At 40.1% G+C, this 26,583-nt stretch overlaps 1 protein-coding gene across 1 annotated transcript in view; it reads right to left on the bottom strand.

Annotated features, from left to right (window-relative positions):
* SPAG17 (sperm associated antigen 17) overlaps positions 1-26,583 on the bottom strand; it is a 245,577-nt gene that overhangs the window by 155,775 nt on the left and 63,219 nt on the right. Inside the window, exons 4-8 of the mRNA XM_052637149.1 lie at positions 24,883-25,014; positions 10,857-11,043; positions 9,168-9,362; positions 7,147-7,328; positions 2,012-2,173 (exon numbers count right to left, since the gene is read on the bottom strand). Coding sequence (XP_052493109.1) covers positions 2,012-2,173; positions 7,147-7,328; positions 9,168-9,362; positions 10,857-11,043; positions 24,883-25,014 — 858 coding nt within the window. The remainder of the gene's footprint in view (positions 1-2,011; positions 2,174-7,146; positions 7,329-9,167; positions 9,363-10,856; positions 11,044-24,882; positions 25,015-26,583) is intronic.

Here is a 26,583-nt window from a genome sequence, read left to right as displayed (position 1 = left end):
ACATCATGAGAAACGCTGGGCTAGATGAAGCACAAGCTAGAATCAAGATTGCCAGAAGAAATATCAATAACCTCAGATATGCAGATGACACCACCCTTATGGCAGAAAGGGAAGAACTAAAGAGCCTCTTGATTAAAGAGGCTTCAAGCTCAACATTCAGAAAACTAAGATCATGGTATCCGGTCCTATAACTTTATGGCAAATAGAAACAGTGACAGACTTTATTTTTTTTGACTCCAAAAATCACTGAAGATGGTGACTGCAACCATGAAATTAAAAGACACTTGCCCCTTGGAAGGAAAGTTATGACTAACCTAGATAGCATATTAAAAAGCAGGGACATTGCTTTGCCAACAAAGGTCCATCTAGTCAAGGCTATGGTTTTTCCAGTAGTTATGTATGTAACAGTTGGACTATAAAGAAAGCTGAGTGACAAAGAATTGATGCTTTTGAACTGTGGTGTTGGAGAAGACTCTTGAGTGTCCCTTGGACTGCAAGGAGATCCAACCAGTCCTCCTAAAGGAAATCAGTCCTGAATATTCATTGGAAGGACTGATGTTGAAGCTGAAACTCCAATACTTTGGCCATATGATGTGAAGAGCTGACTCATTTGAAAAGACTCTGATGCTGGGAAAGATTGAAAGCAGAAGTAGAAGGGGACGACAGAGGATGAGATGGTTGGATGGCATCACCAACTCAATGGACATAAGTTGGAGTAAACTCTGGGAGTTGGTGATGGACAGGGAGGCCTGGCGTGCTGCAGTCCATGGGGTCACATAGAGTCGGACACGACTAAGCAACTGAACTGAAGTAATTACCAGGAAAGGGATGGGAAGATGGGGCACCAAGAGTCAAGAAGATTTTCTTCCCTAGGGTGATTCAGAAACGTGCCATTCTCCCTCTGAGAATCCTTGAATGGTTCCCATTGCTTTCAGGATAAAACCCAAACTCTTGAGCTCAGCACCCAAGAACATCCTGGCTCCCACCTTTCCAGCTTTTGTTGTAGTTCTCCACTCTGTACGTATGGCCTGGAAGCACTGCCCCACCCTGTGGTGTGGTTCTGGCCATAATACTTCTTTGTTTTGACCTCCCTGTCTCTGTAACGTCTATGCCCCTTTCTTGAGAGTACCACCCTGTCCCTCTCCCCAACCAGGCTTTACCCAGGCAATTCATCCTCAGCCTTCAGCCCATCACTTACTCTGCCTTGTAAGGCCTTTTTGATTCCTGTCTCTCTAACCTCCTTTGCTCAGGAGCAGGCTAGGTGCCATATTTATAGCTCCTCCTGCAACCTCGGCTGACTATCCTCCCAGCATTCCTCATGCTAAATTGAAACCACCTTGAACTTGACTGCCGTTCCCTTTAAAGCTTAATCTCAGTGAGGAGGACAGGGGATGGATCTTGTTCATTACTGTATTGCCAGCACCTGGTACAGTGCCAGCACAGAGTAGGTGTTAAATAACAATGGTTGGGCTTCCCAGGTGATGCTAGTGGTAAAGAACCTGCCTGCCAAGGCAGGAGACATAAGAGATGAGGGTTCGACCCCTGGGTCAGGAAGATCCCCTGGAGGAGGGCATGGCAACCCACTCCAGTAATCTTGCCTGGAGAATCCCATGGGAAGAGGACCCTGGCAGGCTACAGTCCATGGGGTCTCAGAATCGGACACCACTGAAGCGACTTAGCATGCACATAAACATGGTGATTAAGTTATCAATAGCCCTTCTGGTTCCAGATGTTATTTATTGCACCATGGCTGAAAAGTAGGTTCTATCATCCCCTCTGTGGAATGATAGTTGGAAGGTAGTTGGGGAGCTTCATTAAGTCCCTACCATATGGGTATCTTTAATACTGTGCCTGGGGTCCTTGATCCCACCCTCACCTGTTAAACAGCAGCAGGCAGAGTCCCCTTGCTACCAACATTTGTGATTTTTTTCTTCATATGTTTTATAAATGTGAAAATTAAGTTGTTTAATGAATCGTTCGGCCCACTGAAGACACTCCAGCATGTGCCTACCTCAGGAATCAACGTCACTTCGAAGACAGGCTTCTCACTAACCACCTGTGGGATGTTAATAAGCCGCATGCTTTCCAAATAGTGCTGGTGCTGCCTTTTCCAATCCAGGGTGTTGTACATCAGACAGGCAACATTTTCAAAAATTTCGGTGCCCAATCCCAGCTACGGGTGAGAATTAACAACAATTAGTTCTTGGCTTCATATTATTGGAATCAGATGTATGGTTTATATCTCCCTTAGAGCCAAACCTATGATTTTCACAGGGAAGCCCTTCCCCAGCTGGACCCCAAACCACTGAACCCTTCTGGCCCTTCCTGTTCACCACAATGCAGACTGTTCCCTTTGGAGGGCCTCTGGCTGCCTAATATTGTAAGAGTCTGATTAATGCTTCAACAAGGTAGAAAATGCCATATTCGTTCACTTCAGCAGACAGGCCTATTTTCTAGGCATCTCCATTCCCGAAGCAACTCATGAGATAGGTAATTTCCACATCCTCAGCCCAAGGCAAGCTGGAGCAGAGCTCTTGCTCAGCCATGCAAGAATTGCAATGGAAATCTCCCACACTCTCCACAAAAGCACACTGCAGTGTGTGCCATCAGGATTTCTTCCTCTCCTCACCTGTGCTACCTTTAGGGAGAAAACCCTAAGAGATCCTGATAGACCAGTACTACTATGATACCTACAAGTTTTATGATCTGGCAAGCAGGTCATAGATCAGATATCTCTATTACCTTGGCTTTCATTTCCAGACGTGGAAAAGCACAGTTATCATTAAGTCTGCTTGAAAGCAAAGGAGGATTAGATAGGCTCCTCCTGTTTCCAAGCTGAAGTGCTAAAGTAGAGGGAGAAAGCTCCTAGTGGGGCCAGTGACTCAGCCTGGCAGGAGTCCAGAGACAAGCCAGCTTTGCACATCCTTACAGCACACCTCTTAGTCTGGGCTTCATGGGTCCCCTCCAGGGCTGAGAATTCCTCAGTAAAACTTCAACCTAATATTCTCTGCCCATATTCTGGCACAGAAACATATTTTTGTGTGCTTGTATTTATAAGAAATAGAGTAAAAGCTTCTAGTCAATTATCCCTTAGCTTAACTAGCTAATTTCTTTTTAAATCAAACAGCAAATCACATGCTAAAAGCCAGAAAATTATTTCAGCAACGCAGGGCTTAACTTGAGATGTTGCAGATGTCGTTCATAGGCAGTTAGCACTTCTTGATGGGCATTTATTTGATGTAAAGCTTTCGTTACCTGGGTTCAGCAGAAATACAGCCTGCTTGTTTGCAGCCAAAGGTACTAATGCTTTCCTTCTTCCAGAGAGAAAGACGACTACTTGGCTGGCTCCTGGCTTGGATGTGAGGCCATTATCAACTTACAGATAGAGCTGAGAGTATAATACCATCTATCTACAGTATGTATGTAGGCTACTTGTATTAGAAATAGGTTTATTACTTTTATATTTTTCAAGTGATCCTAAGTTTACAACTAATTTTGATTTTCAGTTTTAAACCCAAAGGCCTTTTCTTCTGAAACCCAACTCTATTACTGAACTGCTTTTAAGGCTTTCTTTGTCCATCATTATTTGTGCTGGGTTGCTCACTCACAAACTGGGCCTTGTAAAGGCATGCCTTGGCTCTAAAAGTCTGCTGCTGCAGTTGGACCCAGATTACAGCTCTGGCATGAAGCTGATGCTCAATAAATACTTGCAAAGTGGCTGATAGAAGATTGGTATGTCCGTTCGGGCAGCACAGTTGATTGATCTCATTTCCTCATTTACCTTCCTCATTCACCTTCCTCATTTACCTCATAGCCCAACTAGAAACTCTAGACCTTAATCTTCTGGTTCTGAAGTTAGGAGTATATGTGCATAAGGTACATATGTGCGTAAGTGTGTTAGTCTCTTAGTCGTGTCCAACTCTTTGCTACCCCATGGACTGTAGCCTGCCAAGCTCCTCTGTCCATGGAATTCTCCAGGCCAGAATACTGGAGTCTGTAGCCATTCCTTGTCTTTAGGGGATCTTCCTGAACCAGGGATTGAACCTGGGTCTCCTGCATTGCAGGCAGATTCTTTACCGTCTGAGCCACCAGTAAAGTCCCAACAGTATTTCAAACTGTTATTATTTTTTCAACATGAAAGTTCTTAGCTTTAATTGCCATTTAAATTCTCCCACTCTATATTTTTAAAAAGGAAAATATAGCCACATTCACTTTCTTTAAAAAATGGAATGATTAGGGACCTCCCTGACAGTCCAATGGTTAAGATTCTGCACTTCCCTGCAGCGGATACCAGTTCTGTCCTGGGTTGGGAATGAATATTCCACGTGCCACATGGTGTGGCCAAAAAATAATAAAATATTTTTAAGATGGAGTGATTAAAATCTAATGAACAGAAAGCTTTTAATATTGGCATAGGAAACAGGATGCTGTGAATGGTGCTGGGTCTTTTGGAGTAGCAACTGTGTGTCTTGATGTTCACATCTATGTACCGAGGATGCAATGGAATGTTTTCTACCCTGAGCTCAGTGCACATCAGCTCCTCTCAGCCTCTGTCTGGGAGGACATAAGACATACAGAAGGGAGCTCTAGTTAGAGCAGGAGCAAAATGTTCTTGGTTTGAGGCTGCCTTAGAAGACTCTTTGTATTGCCTCCCCTTAATTATGATTCATCTTCCCTGATGGCTCAGCAGGTAAAAAATCTGCCTGTAACGCATGAGACACAGGATATGCAAGTTTGATTCCTGGGTTAGGAAAAATCTCTTGGAGAAGGAAATGGCAACCCATTCCAGTATTCTTGCCTGGGAAATCCCATGGACAGAGGATTCAAGATCTATATGGCTGGGATCTCCTGTGCTCTATTAAATCAAAATTGCACTTAAGTTCTTTCAAAGGTATGTGGCCAAAACTTGGTCCAAATGAGAGGAGGACTGTTTCCACAAAACTTAAATTTGTGGATGTGAGTTTTAAAGTTAGGATACATTTTTAAATTCTTGGAAGAAGAGTGGGTTTATCATCAAGACAGAGTAGACAGCTGCCTTTGAAATGGTGTTTCAGGATCCCAGGGCTATAGCCTCTTTCCCAAAGACATCTCACATTTGCTGGGAATAATCTAGAACTCCAAGAAAATAGGATGGAGTAGTCACAGTATGACAGTACCTGGAGTGCCAGTATCTCTGGGATAGAGAAACATGGCCCAACTTAACATGAATCTATAAAGGACAGGTGGACTCTTTTCTGAGCTCAGGTTTAGGAGGTAGGGGACTGAAAGACAAAGCGGGACAGAGGAAGATATCTAGGTGAAGGAATGGGGTGATGCAAAGCAGAGGGATTTCACAATAACCAGCTTTGCCTTCAGCCACAGATTCTCTATGTTCAGCTTTGTTTTCATGTATCTTAGTGATAGTGAAAGTCACTCAGTTGTGTCTGACTCTTTGCGACCCCATGGACTGTCAGCTGCCAGGCTCATCTGTCCATGGAGTTCTCCAGGCCAGAATACTGGAGTGGGTAGCCATTCCCTTCTCCAGGGGATCTTCCCATTAAGGCTAGTATTTATTCTTACTACTGCCAAAGTAGATTTCCCTGATGGTTCAGTGGTAAAGAATCTGCCTGCTAATGCAGGGGACATGGGAAATGCAGGTTTGATCCCTGGGTCAGGAAGGTCCCCTGAAGAAGAAAATGGCAACCCACTTTAGTATCTTTGCATGGGAAATCCTATGGACAGAAGAGCCTGGTAGGCTATAGTCCATGGGGTTGCAAAGAGTTGGACACAGCTTAGTGCCTAAACAACAATAACAATAGTGCCAATAGTATGAGACTTAAGTGTTCTCTTTCTACATGGTAACATCCAATACCTTATGTTGACAATCTTTGTCACTCAACCTGATGTATCCATCGCTACTTATTCAAATCCTGTCTGTCCTTCAAGGTTCAAATCTAGGCTTCCCTCCCCAGTGTTTTCACATAATTCAGCCAGTGCACATCCATCTCAAGGTAACAGAATCAGGGATTCTATAGTGCGAACTGCCCATGTGGCAACCCATGGTTATGAGCAGCCTACCCTTTGGCTCAGAAACTCCAGGATTTGATGTCATTCTTTTCCTCGTAGACGGTCAGGTTTGCATTTTGTTTGTTTGGGAGCTACCCACAGTCACTGTCCACAGACACTCATCCTCCCCTTCCATCCTGTTTCTCCCAGCTTCCTTCAGGACACAATTGATGTGGTCCTTCTCCAGGACTGCTTTCAGTTCAAGTCCTTTCAATACTGACATATATTACCCTGCAAGGGCTTCAACACTCCTGGTTCCCTGGTTGTTGGGACACGTGGTCAGCCAGAAAGAGACCTGAGAGGTCTCTTTTTTTTTTTTTATAACAGGAATGCCTGGATATGGATATCTTTCCCAACATCTGTAATAAGTAGTTGCTCAACATTCTTTTTTACAACACCCTCATATATATACAGATTTCGTTACTTTTCAGAGCATCCCAATTCTTCTTTTTCTGAATTAGTAAGAAACAGAGTGTTTCATATAACAGAGCATGCAGATGTGTGGCATCTTGAACACTGCTTCTCTGTTTCATGATTTTGGTCTTGCCTTTCTGCAAGTACCTCAATAGCAGGGGGCCAATAAATACACTCAGGAAATGCCTGCTAATTGTTGGCTTGGGGTCAAGTCATTCTATTAAGATAAACCTTGCCAGGCAAATAAATTATAAATACAATTTTGGCAATAAAAGCAAAGGCCTAGAAGAACAATGTCTTGAACTAATGCATAAAAAAGAGAGACAATGTAATTCAACAAACTGTAAAATTTAGTATTTTCATAATTTATATATATTAAGACTCTGCTGCCTAGAGCCTTAAGGTATGAAGCAAACCCACACATCACCAAATAAAATAATTACCATGCTTTATCTTTATCTACATCTTATTCCTTTGACATTAATTCATACACTAAAAGCTGAAGTATCAGGCTATAGCCATTATCAGACATTCAATGTGCCCATTGTCTTGAAGATAAACCAGCCTAGCACAAAACCTTCTCTATAGACAGTGATCAATAAATATCTGTGGAATGAATGGATGGGGCAAATGGAAGCACAGTGTCACATGTTCAAACTAGTCCGTCTCACTAATGCATGTACTAACCAACATCTCGCTGTCTGACCAGTCAGAAGGAAACTTGTCTGCCTTGACCGTGTATTCAAGCTGAGCGACATCAAAGAGATTTGTTTCTGGTTTCTGGTTATTCAGGATTGGTTCCAAGTACTTCCAGAAGATTTCAAGTTCTTTTATGCCATTCTCTTTCTTCAGTTTTTCAGCTTCTATTTCTAATAAGAGCAACATGTTTATACTGCAAAATGAGAGTGCTGAATTTCACCCCACTTGCCGTGCTTGTGGTGAGTCATATACATTGCCCAGTGTCTGTACAGTACCAGAAAATACAAATAAAGGTGATTTTGAGAAGTGTTTGGACCTGGACTATATAATTAAACATCAGAGGATTTTACTGCTGAAACTGTTATTAAATATGAGCTTTTCCAACCCCTTTATTTTACGGTTGAAGCCTAGAAAGATAATAATAAGGTCACACATTTGGGGAGCTAACTATGGCCAATATTTCCATCACTCCTATACTGTGTCTGTAGAGAAATGTTCCTGCCAAACCACTTTTCGACCATTTTAGCATTTGTTTGATGCATAACTGCAGTTGATCCAGTTCTCCTTCCTACGTGGCTAAAAACACACTGGATCCACGATTTCTGCTTCAGTTAACTTTAGGCCACATTGAAATAGCTACTAGCTTCTCTGGGCATTTGTACTCTGACTGTAAAATAATGACAGTTTTCGATAAAGTTACACTTGAAAATTTGTCTGACGTGTTTTATTTTATTTCCATCTATAACTAAATAGGTCCCACTATTAAGATCTTATTATTCTAAAGTCTCTCTTTCTGTGATTATATTTTTATATATTAAATATTTTTTAATAGAAAGACTATGGAACTTATAGGTTACTCTGGTGGCTTAGATGGTAAAGAATCTACCTGTAATGCAGGAGACCTGGATTTGATCCCTGGGTAGGGAAGATTTCCTGAAGAAGGAAATGGCTACCCACTCTAGTATTCTTGTCTGGAGAATTCCATGGGCAGAGGAGTCAGCATTTTCTCACTGGCTTCAATAATAATTATTTAACGTTACAACTAGCCTTTGAGACAGGAGTAGCTGGATTTGAATTCTGACTTTTACTTAATAGCTGTCCCTAGACTGAAAGTCATTTCCTGTAAAATGGAAATAATAAAACATACTTCCGAGAGTTGTCATGGAAACTACATGAATCAACACACTTAAAGCCCTCAGCATTAAGTCAAGTTCCAAGGCCTATGCCCAATAAATGGTAGCTATTATTATCAGGGTTAGCTATTTCTAACCTGGAATGGCAAATTTTAAAATGTTGTGTTATAGAAATTGGGATGTGGCTGTGTAAGTTACAAAGTCCTGTGCAAAAAATATTACTAATAAACAACAAAAAAGTGAAATAGCATATGGCAAAAAGAGCATGAACTTCCAGATCACAGAGGCTTATGCTGAATCCTAATTCTAGTACCCACACAGTAGAGTTTTGTTCCCTTCCCATAGAGGGAATCTGGTTCAATTCCCTTAGAGGAAGACCCTGAGGTTCAGAATAGCTAAACCGCAGTATAGGTAGGACTTCATCCTATAGCTTCCTGGTCCAATGCCCGGAATATAAGCGCCCCTTCTGATTTGTCACAATAAACCAGTAGCAAAGCCAAGTAAGAATCCAAAGTGATGACCACCCCCCAGGGCCATTTGGTGACTGTGGCTGCTGGCAGAAAAGATTCTCTACAGTTGATCCATCCAGCACATACTTTAGGTAAATGTTATATATCAAAATTCCTGAGAAAGGAGTTGGATAACCAACTCTATGTTCTCTGTGGCTAAGCAGGGATAGAAACACAGGGTATGATTTGAATTTGCAAAATTTACAACACCTGGCTAGTGCAAGCAGCATAAACAGCAAATCAGTCTCAAAAGGATTTAATAATATATGTATCGTAGGACTATGTTTTGGACAGAGAGTTGTATTTGTTCTTTAAGGACAGTGGGTAATATTCAAGGATTCGGTAAGTTGCTTAGCAGACTGCATACCTTCTGGCTGAAGAAAACTTTCCTGCTGTTGGCTAACTGCTGCCAGGTGTGTCTGCAGAGGTTCATAATTCTCCGAAGATATTTTAATCACGCTGCTTATGGGAATGCCAAGCTCCGTCATGATCGCTAATAGCTGAGGATTGTTGAAGCCCACGACTATAAAGTAATGCTGGGCACCGTCATCTGGCTCATCGTCTGTTCAAAAAATACCATAGAGAAGAGCAGCCATCATTTTAAAAGTGAACAGGTTGCACGCAGCCAGTTCAATGGCTCTATACATTATGCATGCGTTTATCATCCCCAGGGCTTGCCAAGAGCAGTGGGGTTGGCTGAAATGCAGTCCTGTTGACTGGTTTTCATTATTGCCCTTCCAGTAAGAAGGCTGTGGCCATTTTACAAAATATTAAATCACTGTTGCAAATGAGACAAAGGCATAATAGAAAGACAAACATACAGAGGGCCTGTCGTCATGGAAAATGTGTTTGGATTTTCGTGAAAAAAAAAAAAAAGTCTAGGTTGTAATTTTTCTTGGTTCTAATCTCTTGAGCAACATCTGGCTTTACTCCTGAATTACGAGTAGCTGAAGCTTCGTGATATTTTATAAGTAGAGGTGTTTACAGGGGAGGGAAATATTGAATATGAACATACTCCCTACCAAAGCATTCTGTGTATTTATGTCAATAGGTGTGGATGCAGAGTATGGGTTATGTAGCAACAATATTATTTATTGCATTCAATTTTAAAATATATATTGTGCACATTCCTAAAATTTTTCTCCTTGATTTTATCCTGGCTACATTGATCTATTAGTGTTAGAACACGAATTTATATTAGAATGTTAGATTCTGAGGGGTGAGAAAAACTGTCATATTTGATATCAATACTAGATGGTACATGAAAACATTACATCTCACAATGGTTCATTAAGATCACCTTAAAAATAAAGCAACAGATGCACAAACTTTCAATCTTCAAGTAGTGATTTTGCTTCAGTTACTAAAACAAATCAGTATTGATATAGCCCATAAAATCCATAATATTAACTGCTCCTAAGTAAGTAGGTTTAGAGCAGAGATTACGGGAGTCAAATTGGTAAAGAATGGGAAGACCTGCCATCTCATTTAAATACAATGTGCATAACAACAGTAGCTCCATTTAGATTCATGGGAAAGGAGCAATAACTCATAACTGTCTAAGTTGAATAGTTTTTATGTAGACAATCTAAATGACAGAAAATTCTCGTTGCTCTATATAGGACAGATAGTCGGAGAAGTTGAGGTTAGGAAGCTACATGCTCTACATGAATCACAAATTAACTGGTCTGATTTTATTGGTATTGTGTTTCATTTGTGACAATAATTACTTTTGCTTTGCCTTACAAGTGTCTCTGACTTTCTCAAAATGTTTCCAAACAGACACTAAGCTGCTTGGTAGCACAACTGGCTTGTGACTTCATCTTTTATTTGCACTGTGAAAATATGCCTATAGCAAGACACATGCTAAAAAATATTGGCTGAAAACATAAATGAATTGCAAGTAGAGAAATTTTTCTACCAAGGTGTCATGGGGAGCATGGGATTTATGGTTTTAAAAAAGGGGAAAGCCTGGGGAAGATTAAGCACAGTGCTTGGAATGATTTCTCAAGTTCATAGGTCATAGGGCAAGAAGCGAAAGCAGCATCTCACTGACCAATGTATTGTTTGATGTCATCCTCTTCCCCCCTCCTCACTAACTGGGTGGTCTTTTTCACGGCAGTGTTTGCCTCTGTCTGGTCCTTTCCCTTTCCTTTGGCAACCTTGGCAGATGGGGACTTCTTCTCCTTGGGAGATTTTGCTTTCACTTTATCCTTTTCTATCTTAAATCTGTCTTCTATGACCTGGAAAGACAGAATACTTTTCATTAAACCATATAGTGAGCAGCCAATGGATTTTCTACTATCAGGTAAACGAATGTTTTATTTCATGCAATCACTCCTTTACTCATTTATTCATTCTTCAGGCCAGGAGAGTGGAGATTTCAGGTTGAGTCTAAGCTGTGAGAAAGTACATCAATTCATCAAGAAGGGTGGATGCTAAGAGACTGTCATACACACATCCCTCTTGAAGGGAATTCATCTTAAAGGAGCCAAGCTTGACCTAACAACCAACCAACTGAGAAGGTTAGTGGTGGATCCTTAATACATTGTGATGGCAGGGACTTAGGTTTATCATGTTGTCTAAGCTGGCGGGGGGCGGGGGGGGGGGGGGCGGTGGTTTCTATTTTTGTCTTACAGACATGTGGGGTTGCTAACAAAACAAAAATTTTAAATAAAAAGGGAAACAGAAAGAATGCTTTTTTCCCCCCCTAGAATCTCCATGATAGTTTTCCCAGGTTTAAGAAGTGTGTCAACCACTTTTAACTGTTAAAGGACTCTTTTGGGAACTGAGCACTAACAAACTATTTTTGGTATAGTGCCACTTAAAAAATGTGTAGATGGGATCAATGGTTGCTATCTGATATGTTCAAAGAGACCAACACAACACTTCGGTTGGCAATGCTAATTCTTTATACACTGCTCTGGGGCATGCTGAGATTGTCACATACCAACTAAAGACCTATTTTTTTTTCAAACCATTTTTCTTTCCAAACAATTGCCAAAACCTCTGTACATTATTTCATAATGTAATTACAACTTTTTCATGTGTTATAAATACAAATAGACTGAGTTCACTGAAATGATGTGGTAGTATTGGATAATATAGAAGACCCAGAATATGTTTATGTTATTTACTTTCCCCATGTTCAACAAAATAGGACACAAATATAACTAAAACTATTATAGCAACATTGCTCTGTGTTTTCCTGAGTTCTTAAAAGCAAATTTGAAGAACTCTGTTCTAAGACAGTAGAGATAAGGAAAAGAGAAGATATATTGCTTTGGGATCCAGCTAACAAATCTTGGCACAGGAGGGGAAAGGGGTGTTTGCCTCCTCCACATGGCTTCTGGATGTTGATGGTTCCAGAGAACCTGGTTTAGCTTTAGCACCCGGAGGACGTGACAGAGATGCCCATGGACTCTCCACACATGCTTAGCACCTGTGGTGCTCAGTTCAGTTCAGTTAAGTCACTCAGTCATGTCCAACTCTTTGCGACCCCATGGACTGCAGCATGCCAGGCCTCCCTGTCCATCACAAACTCCCGGAGTTTATTCAAACTCACGTCCATTGAGTCAGTGATGCCATCCAACTATCTCATCCTCTGTTGTCCCCTTCTCCTCCTGCATCTAATAATTCCCAGCATCAGGGTCTTTTCAGATGAGTCAGTTGTTCGCATTAGGTGGCCAAAGTATGGGAGTTTCAGCTTCAGCATCAGCCCTTCCAATGAATATTCAGGACTTATTTCCTTTAGGATGGACTGGTTGGATCTCCATGCAGTCCAAGGGACTCTCAAGAGTCTTCTTCAACACCACAGTTCAAAAGCATCAATTCTTCTGTGCTCAGCTTTCTTTATAGCCAACTCTCACATCCATACATGACCACAGGAAAAACCATAGCCTTGACTAGACAGACCTTTGTTGGCAAAGTAATGTCTTTGCTTTTTAATATGCTGTCTAGGGTGGTCATAACTTTCCTTCCAAGGAGCAAGCATCTTGTAATTTCATGGCTGCAGTCAACATCTGCAGTGATTTTGTAGCCTGAGAAAATAAAGTCTGACACTGTTTCCACTGTTTCCCCATCTATTTGCCATGAAGTGATGGGACCAGATGCCATGATTTTAGTTTTCTGAATGTTGTGCTTTAAGCCAACTTTTTCACTCTCTTCTTTCACTTTCATCAAGAGGCGCTTTAGTTCTTGTTCACTTTCTGCCATAAGTGTGGTATCATCTGCATATCTGAGGTTATTGATATTTCTCCCGGCAATCTTGATTCCAGCTTGTGCTTCTGCCAGCCCAGCGTTTCTCATGATGTACTCTGCATATAAGTTAAATAAGCAGGGTGACAATATACAGCCTGACGTACTCCTTTACCTATTTGGAACCAGCGGTGCTAGTGGTGGGAAACTCAACCTCCCCAACACCTGCTCCTCGGCACAGGGAAATGTCCACGGAGGCTGTAGATGTCACTAATAGCCTTGGGTAAGGCAGCAAGGAAAGCATAAGAGAAAGTACAGAGGTACGAAAAGCCTCTGCATTTCCCTCTGCACCAGATATAAGGTGTTCCATAAAATATGGCTGGGCTCTGTTCCCTTGAGTTTCCACTCTACTGAGGAAGAAAGAGGGAAAAAAGCACATGAACAGAGAGATGTTCATGCATTTTATGAAGAATAAAACCTTATGTAGTAATAGACACACAGTTCACCACTCTCTAGTAAGCTAGTGCTGGAAGGCCTTTGAGGAAATGGCATTTGAATGAGGACCTGAAGGATGAGGAGTCATCCATGTGAGAAGTGGGGAAAAAGTGAATTGCGTATGCAAAGGCCCTGAGTCATAAGGACATGAATGTGCTCAAAGGCTTGAAAAGAAGTGAGTATAGCAGGAGGAGAGTGGGCAAGGGAGAGAGCAGCCAGAATAAGGAGAGGGAAGCAAGGCATAGGTCAGGTCATCCAGGGTTCTGGAGTAGGGGATTCACATATTTACATGTTATTAAAAATGCAGTGGTAAAGACCATAATGGTTTTAAATGGAGGCTTACTGTGAAGTTGCCACATAGGAACACAGGAGGCCAGTACGTAAATTCTAGAAATAGTCCAGATAATACTTAATGGTAATTCAGATTAAGGTGTTTGGAGAGTGGAGAAAAGAGGATGATTTAAGATCTGTTGTGAAAGTTGAAATTACAGGGTGAAAGATGCGAGACGAGGCGTGAAGGAGGAGGCAACAACAAAGATAATACCTTGGATTTAATTTGAGTAACAGGGTGGTTGATGGTGCCACTCACAGAGACAGAGGTGTTGGGATGGGAAATTGCTTTTAGTTAAGGTGGGTAGACTATTCAGAATGATCTTGTTAAATCTGAGATGCTCCTGAGATGACAAGGAAACAGTTGAATACAATTGTTCTCTTCCCAGAAGAAAAAAGATTTGACTAGAATTACAAGTTTGGGTGTGAGTAACATAGAGATAGTAGTTAACGGCATGGGAAGAGATAAGACTCTTGGGGAAAGAGTTCTCAAGAAATATGAGAAGTGAAGCTGGGGTCATGCGGCAACTCCAATACTTATCAGTTGGGTATAGGAGGAGAGGTTGGCAAAAGATAGAAATGACTTAAAAAGTGGGAAAAAGTACAGACTGTGCAGCTAGAGAACCAAGGAGCTGAAAGGTATGGGTGGTTACAGGTGACATCATGGGAGCAGCCTTGGTGGGGTGTGGAGGCAATGAATAGGGAGGCAGGAATAGTAGGGTGACCACTTGTGTGGACCACTGTCTCAAGAACCTTCCTGGTGGGCACTCTTCACAATAGCCAAGGCATGGAAACAATCTAAATGTCCATCAACAGATGAATGGATAAAGAAGATTTGACATATACATATATACACACGATGGAATACTACTCAGCCATATAAAAGAACACAACTATGCCATTGTAGCAACATGGAAGTAGCTAGGGATTATCATACTAAGTGAAGAAAATCAAATAGACAAGCCAAATACTATATATTATTTATCTGTGGAATCTAAAATATGACACAAACGAACCTATCTATGAAACAGAAACAGACTCACAGACATAGAGGATTGACTTGTGGTCGCCAAGGCGGCGGGGACTGGAGTAGGGATTGAGTAGGAGGTGGGGCTTAGCAGATGTAAACTATTATATATAGAATGCATAAATAGCAAGGTCCTACTGTATGGCATAGAGAACTATATTCAATATCCTATAATAAGTCATAACGGAAAAGAATATTTTAAAATGCATATATATGTAAAACTGAATCAATTTGCTATATAGCAGACGTTAACACAGCATTGTAAATCAACTATACTCCAGTAAAAAAGTAAAGCATAAAACTAATCTAAATGTATTTTTAAAAAAAAGAAAAAGAGAAAACCCTTAAAAAAGAAGTTAGCTTGTGAAGGGAAACTGGAGTTCTGAGCTTGTTCAATGGATGAGTGGGCAGAAGGGGAGTATAATATAAAGCTATGTGTGTATATATTAATATGTATGTATGTAAAATCAGGAGATGTTGTGTAGGCAGGCTGATGGAATGCTCCAGCAGAGAGGGAGACGTTGAAGTCATCGGGGAGACTTCTTGAGGAAGCAAGATGGGGTAAGATCAAGAGGACGTGTCAATAACTGGACTTTGATAGGAAGAAAGGCAATTTCTTAGTTTAATGAAAGGAGCAAAGATGGGATGGGTAGCTGGGTGTGGGTGCAAGGAAGAGAGAGGTCTTGAGGTGTTGAGGGAATGTTTCAATGTTTTCAAGTGAAGGATGAGGCAAAGTTATCAACTCAGGATGGGCAGGTATGAGGTAGGAGGTTTCACTAGAGAAGATAATGTGAGTCATCTCAGAAAGTTGGGGAAGAAAGCTCACTCCCCGCCAGTGTGGAGAGTTTACTGGAAATTTTGAGACTGCTCATTTAAAATGAAACCAGAGCCCAGATCAGTGCCACTGAGTCCAATTAACTCAGAGGCGTTGGTAAAACTTGTGCGAGCTCTCCTAACCACGCCTCTGATCACGGTGAGTCCACTAGAGTGAAAAACTCCTGTGCAGCTCTGAGGTGGACAGCTAGCCTCATCATAGAAAAGTCCCAAGTTGGCCAACAAAATCTTCCAGAAACTTCTACAACCATCATTTCAAATAAAATCACAGGGTGATCTTCAGAAAAGAAGAAACTGTTTGGGGTTAAATTATTCTGAAGTTCACCTTCATTTCTTCATTCACGTTTATATATACATTAATATTCCATCATTTCAAAATCACTTTCTAAGTGTGGTGGTCATTTGTGTCTCAATAAGACCATTGTTGTTTAGTCACTAAGTTGTGTCCAACTCTTCTGCAACAAAATGGACTGTAGCCTGGCATATTCCTCTGTCCATGGGATTTTCCAGGCAAGAATATGGAGTGTGTAGCCATTTCCTTTGGCAACCCACTCCAGTATTCTTGTCTGGAGAATCCCAGGGACAGAGGAGCCTAGTGGGCTGCCGTCTGTTGGGTCCCACAGAGTCGGACATGACTGAAGTGACTTAGCAGCAGCAGCAGCAGCAGCAGCAGCAGCAGCAGCCATTTCCTTCTCCAAGGCATCTTCCCGACCCAGGGATTGAACCTAAGTCTCCTGCATTACAGTGGATTCTTTACCATCTGAGCCACCAGGGAATGCATTCCCTTAGCAAGGCCAAACTTGATACACTGGAGACAAGCATCTTTTAAATTAATTTTCATTAACACTGAAATGACCAACATTGATCTCCCTCCTCTCACAAAAAAATTCTTCCTGATTTACTTAAGTAACATTTTTAAATTATAAAAATAATCATAAAAAATTGAGAATTTACCAAAAATTTCACAGTTCCACCACCCAGAGAAGATGGGTAAAGAAGCTATTAATGCCTTTTTTCAAATTATGTTTAGGCATCATTTTAATGTAATCATTACTGTCACCTCTACACAAGCTCTGCATTTTCCATTTAACAATGATGTACCTTTAATTGATAAAATATCAAACAGTATTGCTACGTAAAATATTTCTCATAATAACCCTATACACTCTTTTCTGGTGTACAGACACTAATTGGTAAAGAACAAAAGCAAGTGAAAACACCTTGTTCTTCCTGAGGTGTCAGAGGCAGGCAGAGAAGTCCTCAGTACATTTCTGAACATGTTCTTTGCCCTACTCAGTCCCCACTGCTCCCCCCGGCTGACTCTAGTGGTGGTCTAATTGCTCCTCTCCCGTGTCCTGTCTGTGTCTCCCTCCCTCCACACCTGAGCTGAACCAAGACAGTCCCTTTGTCCCTTTTTCTGAACAATGATTGACCACTTGCCCCCTAGGAATCTACTTTGGTCAAAAAGTTTATGCTCTTCCACCAAGCCCTAATCACAGGAAAATCACCTATCTATACCTTCCCTTTCCCTTTCTTCTCTTCACTCTGAATAAGCCCCTCCCCGCTATGGGTTTATATCTTTGGATCTGAGGGCAGGAGTGGGGAGAAGTAAACCAGATTTGCTGAGCCCCCTCCTAAATCATAAGCGGAAACTTGTTTGCACCAACCTCTTTGGGCTTTCTTGCTTCTGAGTAACGTGACATGCCTGCTCCCCTTCTATGGTCATCTCCTTTCAACTTGAAAAACTCAGAGGAAACCCTTGCCAATTTAAGACAAAAAACTCTGGAGGGGGTGTATTCAATGGCCCTCTTTCTACAATGTGAGGGGAACACAGGCACCCCTGCATATGAAAGGAGAATCGGGTTTGTTACACAGTACATTTTCTTTAAAATGCAGTGGTTCCAAAAGGCATCTGGATGCCTCCTATGGTGAGATCTTGGACAGGCACAGAGATCTCTTACCAGTTAAGCTACTTAGCAGATGCAGGCTCTTGTCTTAGCAAAAACCAAAAAAAAAGTATTTGGGTTTCACATACTCAGCTGAGTATTAAATGACACCTACCTAGAATCCTTAATCTTGTTATTCTCACTTTTTAAAGGTTAAAATACAAAATTCTCCCTCTTTGGAATTGGGCAGACTAGCTATTTGACACTTCAAAAGTATTTCAGACTATATTTTATTTCTAAATGATTTCTTAATACCAAAATTCAAATACTTTTATGGGTATTCATTCTGTTGGTTTTCACAATAGAAGGGAGGGAAATGGTAAAAGTCAGTGGGACTGATGGTAAATATCTATACTTCATCTTGTGTGTGCGTGCTACGTTGCTTTAGTTGTACCCGACTTCTTGCGACCCTATGGACTGTAGCCCGCCAGGCTCCTCTGTCCACGGGATTCTCCAGGGAAGAATACTGGAGTGAGCTGCCATGCCTTCCTCCAGCAGATCTTCCCGACCCAGGGATCAAACCCACGTCTCTTAGGTCTCCAGCATTGGCAGGCAGGTTCTTTACCACCTAGTGTCACCTGGAAATACTTCATCTTATGCTTCTAGATAATAGCACATCTACATATTTGTGTATAATTTGTGTTCAATATATGTTCTATCATAAGATTCTCAAAATGATATTATTAAGGATATAGATAAGAAAAGATGTCATAGAAGTTAACTAAGTCACTCCATTATCATGTGACTTCTGAGGAACAGGGTTTATCTTCAGAGTGCTACTCAATTCTCTTTCTAAACATCATTCTATGTATCTCATAAACAATCTATTGACAAGATGGACTGAAAGAAATTATGGTGTCCCATAAGTTTGAAAAAACAGATTAAACAATATTAAAGAGATTTGTTTTCATGAAACTCCTCCACCTTTAAAAAGCTAATACAAAGTTAATCTGAACAGGGCATTATTTATGGTTTCTTTTCATGGAGAACTGGGACTAAATGGTTCTAGAACCTACTAGACACAGGTTGTGGGAACCTTTGGTGGCTCAATTAATCCATATCTATAAACCTAGGCTGGAGCTGCCCTGACAGCTCAGATGGTAAAGAATCTGCCTGCAATGCAGGAGACCTGAGTTCGATCCCTGGGTTGAGAAGATCCCCTGGAGAAGCAAATGGCCACCAACTCCAGTATCATTGCCTAGGAAATCCCTTGGACAGAGGAGTCTGGCAGGCTATAGTTCACTGGGTCACAAAGAGTTAGACACAACTAAGCAACTAATATACATATGAACCTATTCTAAGGAAAGTATCCAAAATATGAAGAATTTTACAAGATAAGATTGTTCATCATGACATTGTTTATTATGAAAGAATACAGAAATAATGGAGAAGATGAACAATAAAGGAATTTTAAGTATGGTAGTCAATAGAATGTCACCTAGCCAATAAAAATGGTAGGTGTGGATGCTGTGGTAACGAGAACAAATTAGGCATATTTTAATTGAAATAAAACTGGATTTAAAATCTTTTAAAATATTACAGCTGTGTAAAGAAACACATCCATAGAAACAAAGCAAATATACCAAAATGTTAACATTAGTTGTAATAGGGTTGTGGAGTTATGAACATTTTGTTATTTCTTTTCTATACTTTCTATTTCTTTGCCCTCCCTGCATGCCTGCCAAACAGAAAATATAATGCATGGGATTGAGTGCATGGGATGCTTTCCTAGAGAACTGCTGAGGTGTAGGAAAGGTAAGCCTACAAGTGTCCTGGGTTCACTTGACCAAATGGTACAATCTAGAGATTGCACAAAGTCCTGGGGTGCCATAGTGCCATCTTCAGGGTGCAATTCTTCACCCACAGAAGCAGGACATAGCCATGTCTGTGTGGTGGTGGTGGGCAGGTCTGATGTCTGTCTGATGTCTGTCTCCTGCAGGATCCTTTGAGATTCAGCCAACGTTATTCTACATCCAGAAGGGAAGAGAGTAGGGCTAAGAACGTTTGGAGGAATCCCAGTAAATCTAGTTCTAAGAGATTCCCCCAGAGACAAGCTCATTTCTGGGAGCGGTGGGTGGGTGGGTGGGTGGTGAGATTGGGTAAGAAGTCAGGATTCCCTTGGGAATTGGCGGTTTCTTTGAGTAGTTCCCCCACTTAACCTCAAAATGTTGCGCATGCATGCTAAGTTGCTTCAGTTGTGTCCGACTCTATGTGAGCCTATGGACCGTAGCTTGCCAGGCTACTCTCTCCATGGGATTTTCCAGGCAAGAATACTGGAGTGGGTTGTTGTGCCAGGGGATCTTCCCGACCCAGAGATGGAATCTGTGTCTCTTATGTCTTCTGCATTGGCAGGTGGGATTTTTTACCACTTGTATGCAGTGTAATTAGCAAGTTGGTAGATCCCACTGAGTAGTCATTCGTTCCTATAATGAGGCATTTCTGGGAAGTTCTCTACTGATTGCCAGCCAGAAGTTCTATTTTGCATAATTATTGAGACACAGAAGGGGTTTGTACAGTGGTTAAGAACACGATCTTAGAGTCTGACAGTTCTGGATTTAAATCCCAGCTCCATCTCCATTCAGCCACTGGAAATTTACTTAACTTTTCACACCCTCAGTTTTGCCATCTGCAAATTGAGAATAATACTCTACCTCATAGAGTCATTTAAAGGATTAAATGATGTAATGAATGTAAACAGCTTAAGTATAGTGCCAAGCAGACAATAATAGTAGCTAATTACTATTATTAGCTCCTGTAACAGTAGCTATTTATATTTCAAAATACTATTCTATTTTAAATATGTATATTTCTTTACATTTTTCCCAAAGTCTGTAGGTTTCATTAATTAATAGCATCCCAATTAGGAAAGCGCTGCTCTAGTTTACAGATAAACCACCAAGGAATCATAAATGATTTACCCTGAATCACTGGATTTTGTAGCTCTTCAGATCCAACAGTTCTGTTGGTAGTATCCTCATTTCGATTATCCAGCCTCAAAGAATTCCACGCAGTTAGTGAGGCAAGTTATTCCTTTCCGGAAACCACACGGGTCCCTCTAAACGGAGTTTCTGCTCTTCCTCTGTTTGATTTCTTAAAATAGTTTCTGAAGATTTTAACCACAACTGAATCAAAACTAACCAGCCTGTAATTTCCTGGTATGTCCCTATGGCCTTTCTTTTAAAACAAAACACACATACAAAATGGCATTACATTGGCTGGTTTCCAGTGTTTCGGGGTTTTAACTGGAGTAAGCTGGAAAACGTCAATGAAAGTTATCCTAATTTCTCTTTGTCAGTCCTTTGGAGCAGGTTCTGAGCTGTTTGGGCTTCATCATGATATCTTATCAAATTTAGGTGCTTTTAATTTTGAATTGTTTTCAGAAAAGTTTACCAATATCAGCTGTCCATATTCTTTACTGCATGTCTTCCTTCTCTTCAGTTCTAGGACATCAAAAAATAAGGCAACTTGTACTAAGTAGATAAGTCACAAAGAGAAAGAACTGCTCTGCTTTTATATAAAAGATATGCCAAAAAATAGCTAAGGAAATGTGGACTGGTTATTTGAATTCACAACTTAAAAGCACAGTTAGAATATATTTGGATCTTTCCCCAAAACCTATCCAAAGGTTCTGAACTCAGCTCAGATGTGCAGGCTACATTTAATTTGGCTGATTATTTAAATTAGTTAATTTTTTTGTTTGTTTTATAGCCATTTAAACTTTTTCCATGATTAAATGTTTTCTTTTAGCTGAATTCTCAATATATTTAAAATATTTCGATTCACAATGAAGTGTTTTGGTTTTTAAACTGTTTATAATTAATACATAACCTAAAAGTTGTAATTAAAAAGTGAAAATGTGAATAATATTGTAATATTCAGATAATGACTAAATTAAAACATGGTTCAGAATAGAAACCAATCAATTATTTTAAAATCATAATGAACCTTATGAAAATATATGTCCCAGTAGATTATTTCTCTAAATGCATGTTTCCACAAATGTTTGTTAAATTAACAATTAACAACAAATTGATAATGATATGACTAAAAATGCACAATAAATGTTCAGATAATGATGTGTGCAAGGAAAATTCATTTTCAAACAAAACATTAACAGCAAAAGAGACACAGATGTATAGAACGGACTTTTGGACTGTGAGGGAGAGAGAGAGGGTGGGATGATTTGGGAAAATGGCATTTAAACATGTATACTATCATGTAAGAAACGAAGCGCCAGTCTATGTTTGATACAGGATACAGGATGCTTGGGGCTGGTGCACGGGGATGATCCAGAGAGATGATATGGGGTGGGAGGTGGGAGGAGGATTCAGGATTGGGAGCTCATATACACCCGTGACGGATTCACGTCAATGTGTGGCAAAACCAATACAGCATTGTAAAGTAAAATAGAGTAAAAATTAAAAAAAAATTCTCCTATTCAGATTTTAAGATAAAATAAAATTTAATTTGGGATTAATTATATGAAAGAATCATATTCAGAAGTTCTGAAATGTTAAAATATATTTCTAGAAATAAAGTATATTTTCTTCATGATATGTATGTTTGGAAATAACCAACAAGATGTTTCCAAACAGATAAAAGTTTCAAAATATATTCAATTTACTACAATTAGAGGCAGGAATTTGTCTCCTAGAGATTCACATGCTAAAGGGTTCTAAACTGTTCTTCTAAGAAATATCTTCCTTGTATTATTTTTTATAATATTAATTATCCAGCATACTTTCTTCATAGACAAAGAAAATACAATGTTAAGCATAGTCTAAAGTATTATAAATGATTAAAATTAGTGGAATCTAAAATAATGGTATTTTTACTGTATCTGGCTATTGGAACTACATTATTAAGCATAGATGGTTAAAACAGAATCAAATATGTAATGTACATTACATTTTTTTCCATTGGAGAAAAAGGACAGGGACCTAATTATATTACTTTTTTTTGTCCACATAGTCTCCCTAGTATTTTCTATAACTACTGCTATGAATAATTGTCAAGCATTCCTTTTAGAAAATGCAATTCCAAAGATTCAACAAAGAAGAAACAAAACACTCTGGGTTGTACAAGTGTCAACATATAACTAGAGTTTGAGAGAAAGCAACTATACATCTTTCATGTTGATGTGAAAAAGCTAAAGAGAGAGTCACTCCTTGCAGGAATCTCAGAATCTCACCAGGGGTTCAGAGAGAAGAAATTGGATAAAGTCCTCTTTTCCTTTTTTCATTTTCTAATCCACAACGTAGTGTCAGTTTTCATGCTTTATACTTATTTTGCTTTCTGCTCAATTCCCTGGCTGACAAGCATTAACCTCAATTGTTGTAAGTGACCTGCTGGGCAGTGTCGTTGAAATGAACATAGATTATATCACCCCTCCAGTAACTCCCTTAGTCTTGCCTTCACTGAGATAACTTTTCTGGAGAGTACTCCCTTCTTTTCAGTTTTCATCCATTTGTTTAGCACTGACTTGTGTGTTTTCAACTCAGAGACTTGGGGTTGATGTTTTGGGAATCCAATTCATGAAGATACCGACTAGATTACATAATTGTTGTCTCTTAATTGCTCAAAGAGTTCTCTTATGCATCTATTACTTTTTTATTTTTATAAATCTAAAATTCCTTAAGACTCTTAAATTTTCAACAAAAAGATTATTTCTGTATCTTAAGAATTTCACAGCTGCATTATTACTTTGTTCACATTTCAAAGAAATAACAGTGCAGAAATAATTTTATACTGTTAGCCTTAAAAACTTCTTCGGCTTCCAGGCTATCCCATTTATTGTTACTTAAAATTTGTTAACTGAAATATAAAACCTACTCCTATCACAACTACTGACTTAAAACAGGTAATAAACAAGTAAATCGACACTCAGTAAGTAACTTACATTTGTAGGTGCTGTGGGAAAGCACAAAGCTAACAGAAGGTGTAAGAATTTTCGGAGGACTCAGAGTCTACTTTTTTTAATTCAGATTCCCATGTGACACTGGAATTTTAAAAAGGCAAGAAAAGCTGTTTCTATAATAGTTTCAAATTTTCCAATTTTTATTCTGCCAAGTCTTAACATCCCTGAGTTCCCTGAGTACTGCGTAAGGTAAAAATCTCCTGTACCCGATAGAAAGAGCTTCATATAGATGGAAAACTGTACCATCAACTGTGTCCATATATGTAGAATTTTCCTGGGAACAATATATATCACCCTAGTAAGAGGCTAAATAGGGAATCTCTTTGAAAAGCATAAAGCCCTTTATTACAAATAGAAGGTGGCATTGTTATTTTTTTTCTGTGATTATCCTGTCAAGAGTTTAGTGCAAATAGGAAAGCCAAATTTGGGTGGTGGGGGGCGGGGGCGGGGGGCGGGTGGTCTTACAAAGAGGAAGTAGGTATTATTGGAATGTGTTCACTTTTCTCTTTTTTCCTTCCATGACTTCGTTTTGCCTCTCCCATTTAGAGGCACAAAGAAACAATTTACTTATAAATGCATTTCATACAAACAAATGCACACATACTTATTACACATGTGCAAACAGAAGCATTTGACTTTCCAAAAATATTTCAGCATAATTTGGAAAATAAGAAAAACATTTCTCATTTTGACAAAGGTTAAATAGCAAATGGGTTTGCAACTGGCATCACTTTGCCAAAAGGATTTAAAATTTTTTTTTTTTCAGATGAAAAATACAAATCTTTGGAAAACACATAGATTGACTTCATACGCAAATGAAAAATCTATATGTGAAGAAATAATCAGGTACATAATATGGGAGTAGAAGTGATGGATTGCTGCTGAAATATTTAGATTATTAGGAAGGTACAGATGTAGCCTATTATTTTAATAAGTACTCTACTGAATATCACGTAAAATATTTAAAATAGTTAGACCCTGACTTTGCGGGGTTTTCTCACCTTTTTATATTCTCCTGACTCCGTGTCTCTCTTCTGGTTCCTTAATTTGTCCCTAGCACATAAACAGACTACCATAAAAATGACCTCAGCCACATGCCCTGGAATATTGTCGTGTTTCAGGGGAACTTACTTTTAATGGGTTTGTCTTTGAGAAAATGTAATTCCTCCACCAGCTCTTTGGATAGACTTTTCCCCTGAAAAGTTGAGGTGACAGTTAAATGTGCTAGGTAACACTTCGTGGCAGGCTTACGGAGAGAGGAAGTGCCCCAGAGAACCTGGCTGTGGCTCAATCACTCTTGCTGTGTTTAGAAAACCCATCATTGCCCGCCCAGTACCTTCTTCTCGCTTTCCCGTCGCTGTTGGTCTTTCAACTTAATCTGAAGAAGCTGAAATTTCAAGAGTTTCCCTATCAGTGGTAAGGTTAATTTCTCTCCGCTGTCCATAATTGCTTTTGCTGCCGTTAACACCTATGAAGAAACACAATTATTAGGAAAGTGGCATTTTATAACCTTTGGCATGTCTGTCAGTGATGAAAAGACAAAATGGTATTCTGAGTTTTGTAATATTTGTCTTACTGCAAAGGTGCCTCAATGCTGGCCAAAAAAATTAGGGGAAAATGCCCCAATGCCATAAAGAGAGGCATTTACCCTCTACTCTAAATATACTGGGTTGTCTGAAAATGAACTTTTTCCAATCAGGGCTTCCCATAATGACGCTAGACTCAGACTCCCAAAGAGGGGTGGAGGAAAGGCAGGCAGGGCTCGGTGTCAGGATGACCAACGGGTCAGTTTCATGCTACAGAAAGTCTATTGTGTGGCACAGCCAATAGCCCAAACTGTCAAACCTTGACTTATTAGGATGCTATAAATTAAGTAGGGTTTTATAATAATGGAAATGGCTATGTTAGCAGTCTTTTATTTCTTGGTGACCAAAGTCAAATGAAAGATAAAAGCTGTTTGACACAGAGGCGCCATGTGAATGTTGCTCCCCTACCCCTGCTCCCTTGCAATTTAATGTTGATCCTGTTGGTATGCAGCCTAATTGGGGTGAAATAAGGTTATTGAGTTTTCTTTGGGTGACGACAGCTCCTAGGAACATACAGCTGTATTGTCCAGATGTGTGGCACTGACAGCCTGTTTTATAACTATGCTTTTTACAGCTTGTTTCCCCTAAATTTCACACAACTCTAACATCTGGGCCCTTTTCCTTGGAGCCCTATAACCACTTTATTTACTGCAAAAAAAATAAAATCATGTAAAATATACCATAAAAAGTTGTTACGTGTCTCTCTTTCTTCATGTTGTCTCCCTAATAAAGTTCACCGCGGCCGGAAGCACTGTCACAAACGTAATCTAGTCAAAGTGTTTCTCGACTTTTGTTTTTAAGCAAGCATCAGATTTATTTATAACCTTGGGATGAATTAGGTGTTACTAAAATGTTCTGACATGTTGCTTTTCTCCCCCTCTTGGAGCAATTACTCCTCAGGGCGCATATGGTGTCAATTTCAGAGCCTCCCGTCTCAGACAATGATGGCGCACACTGCATCTCATCAGGCTGCGTCTTGTCTGAGGTTCAAACCAGTCCTTGGTCAGGGCTTTCCTGACCGAATCCGGTTCCTTAGGACTTTTCACTTTGCCAAGGGAAATAGCTGAAAGGAAGGGAGATGGCTATTTTGTTTCTAACTGCAGATGGCCCTGTGGATTATCATAAGCCAAAATGTAACTGGACCGCCTGGAGACCACATCGGGGTTTCCTGCCTTGCATCGCAGGAGGGGAAAGCCAGGGTGAGGACTCCTTTAAAACTGCTGTTTCCAAAAACCAACGGAACAGACCAAATGTCAGAAAGCTTTGCGTGTGTCTAAGCAAACACCCTCCGTGAAACAGAGCTCTTTGCTTTTTATGGCAGTTCTGCTCCTGCTAACACGATTTAGGGAAAGGGACATGATGGCTGTGAATTCTGGGAGCTGGAAAACATAAGGGTACACCTGCAGAACCTCACCATTTAATGATGACCAGGCTCGAGAGAGAAGGGAATC

Source organism: Budorcas taxicolor, chromosome 3, assembly GCF_023091745.1.
Source record: "Budorcas taxicolor isolate Tak-1 chromosome 3, Takin1.1, whole genome shotgun sequence".
NCBI lineage: Eukaryota > Metazoa > Chordata > Mammalia > Artiodactyla > Bovidae > Budorcas > Budorcas taxicolor.
This window is presented reverse-complemented; position numbering and strand designations above follow the sequence as displayed.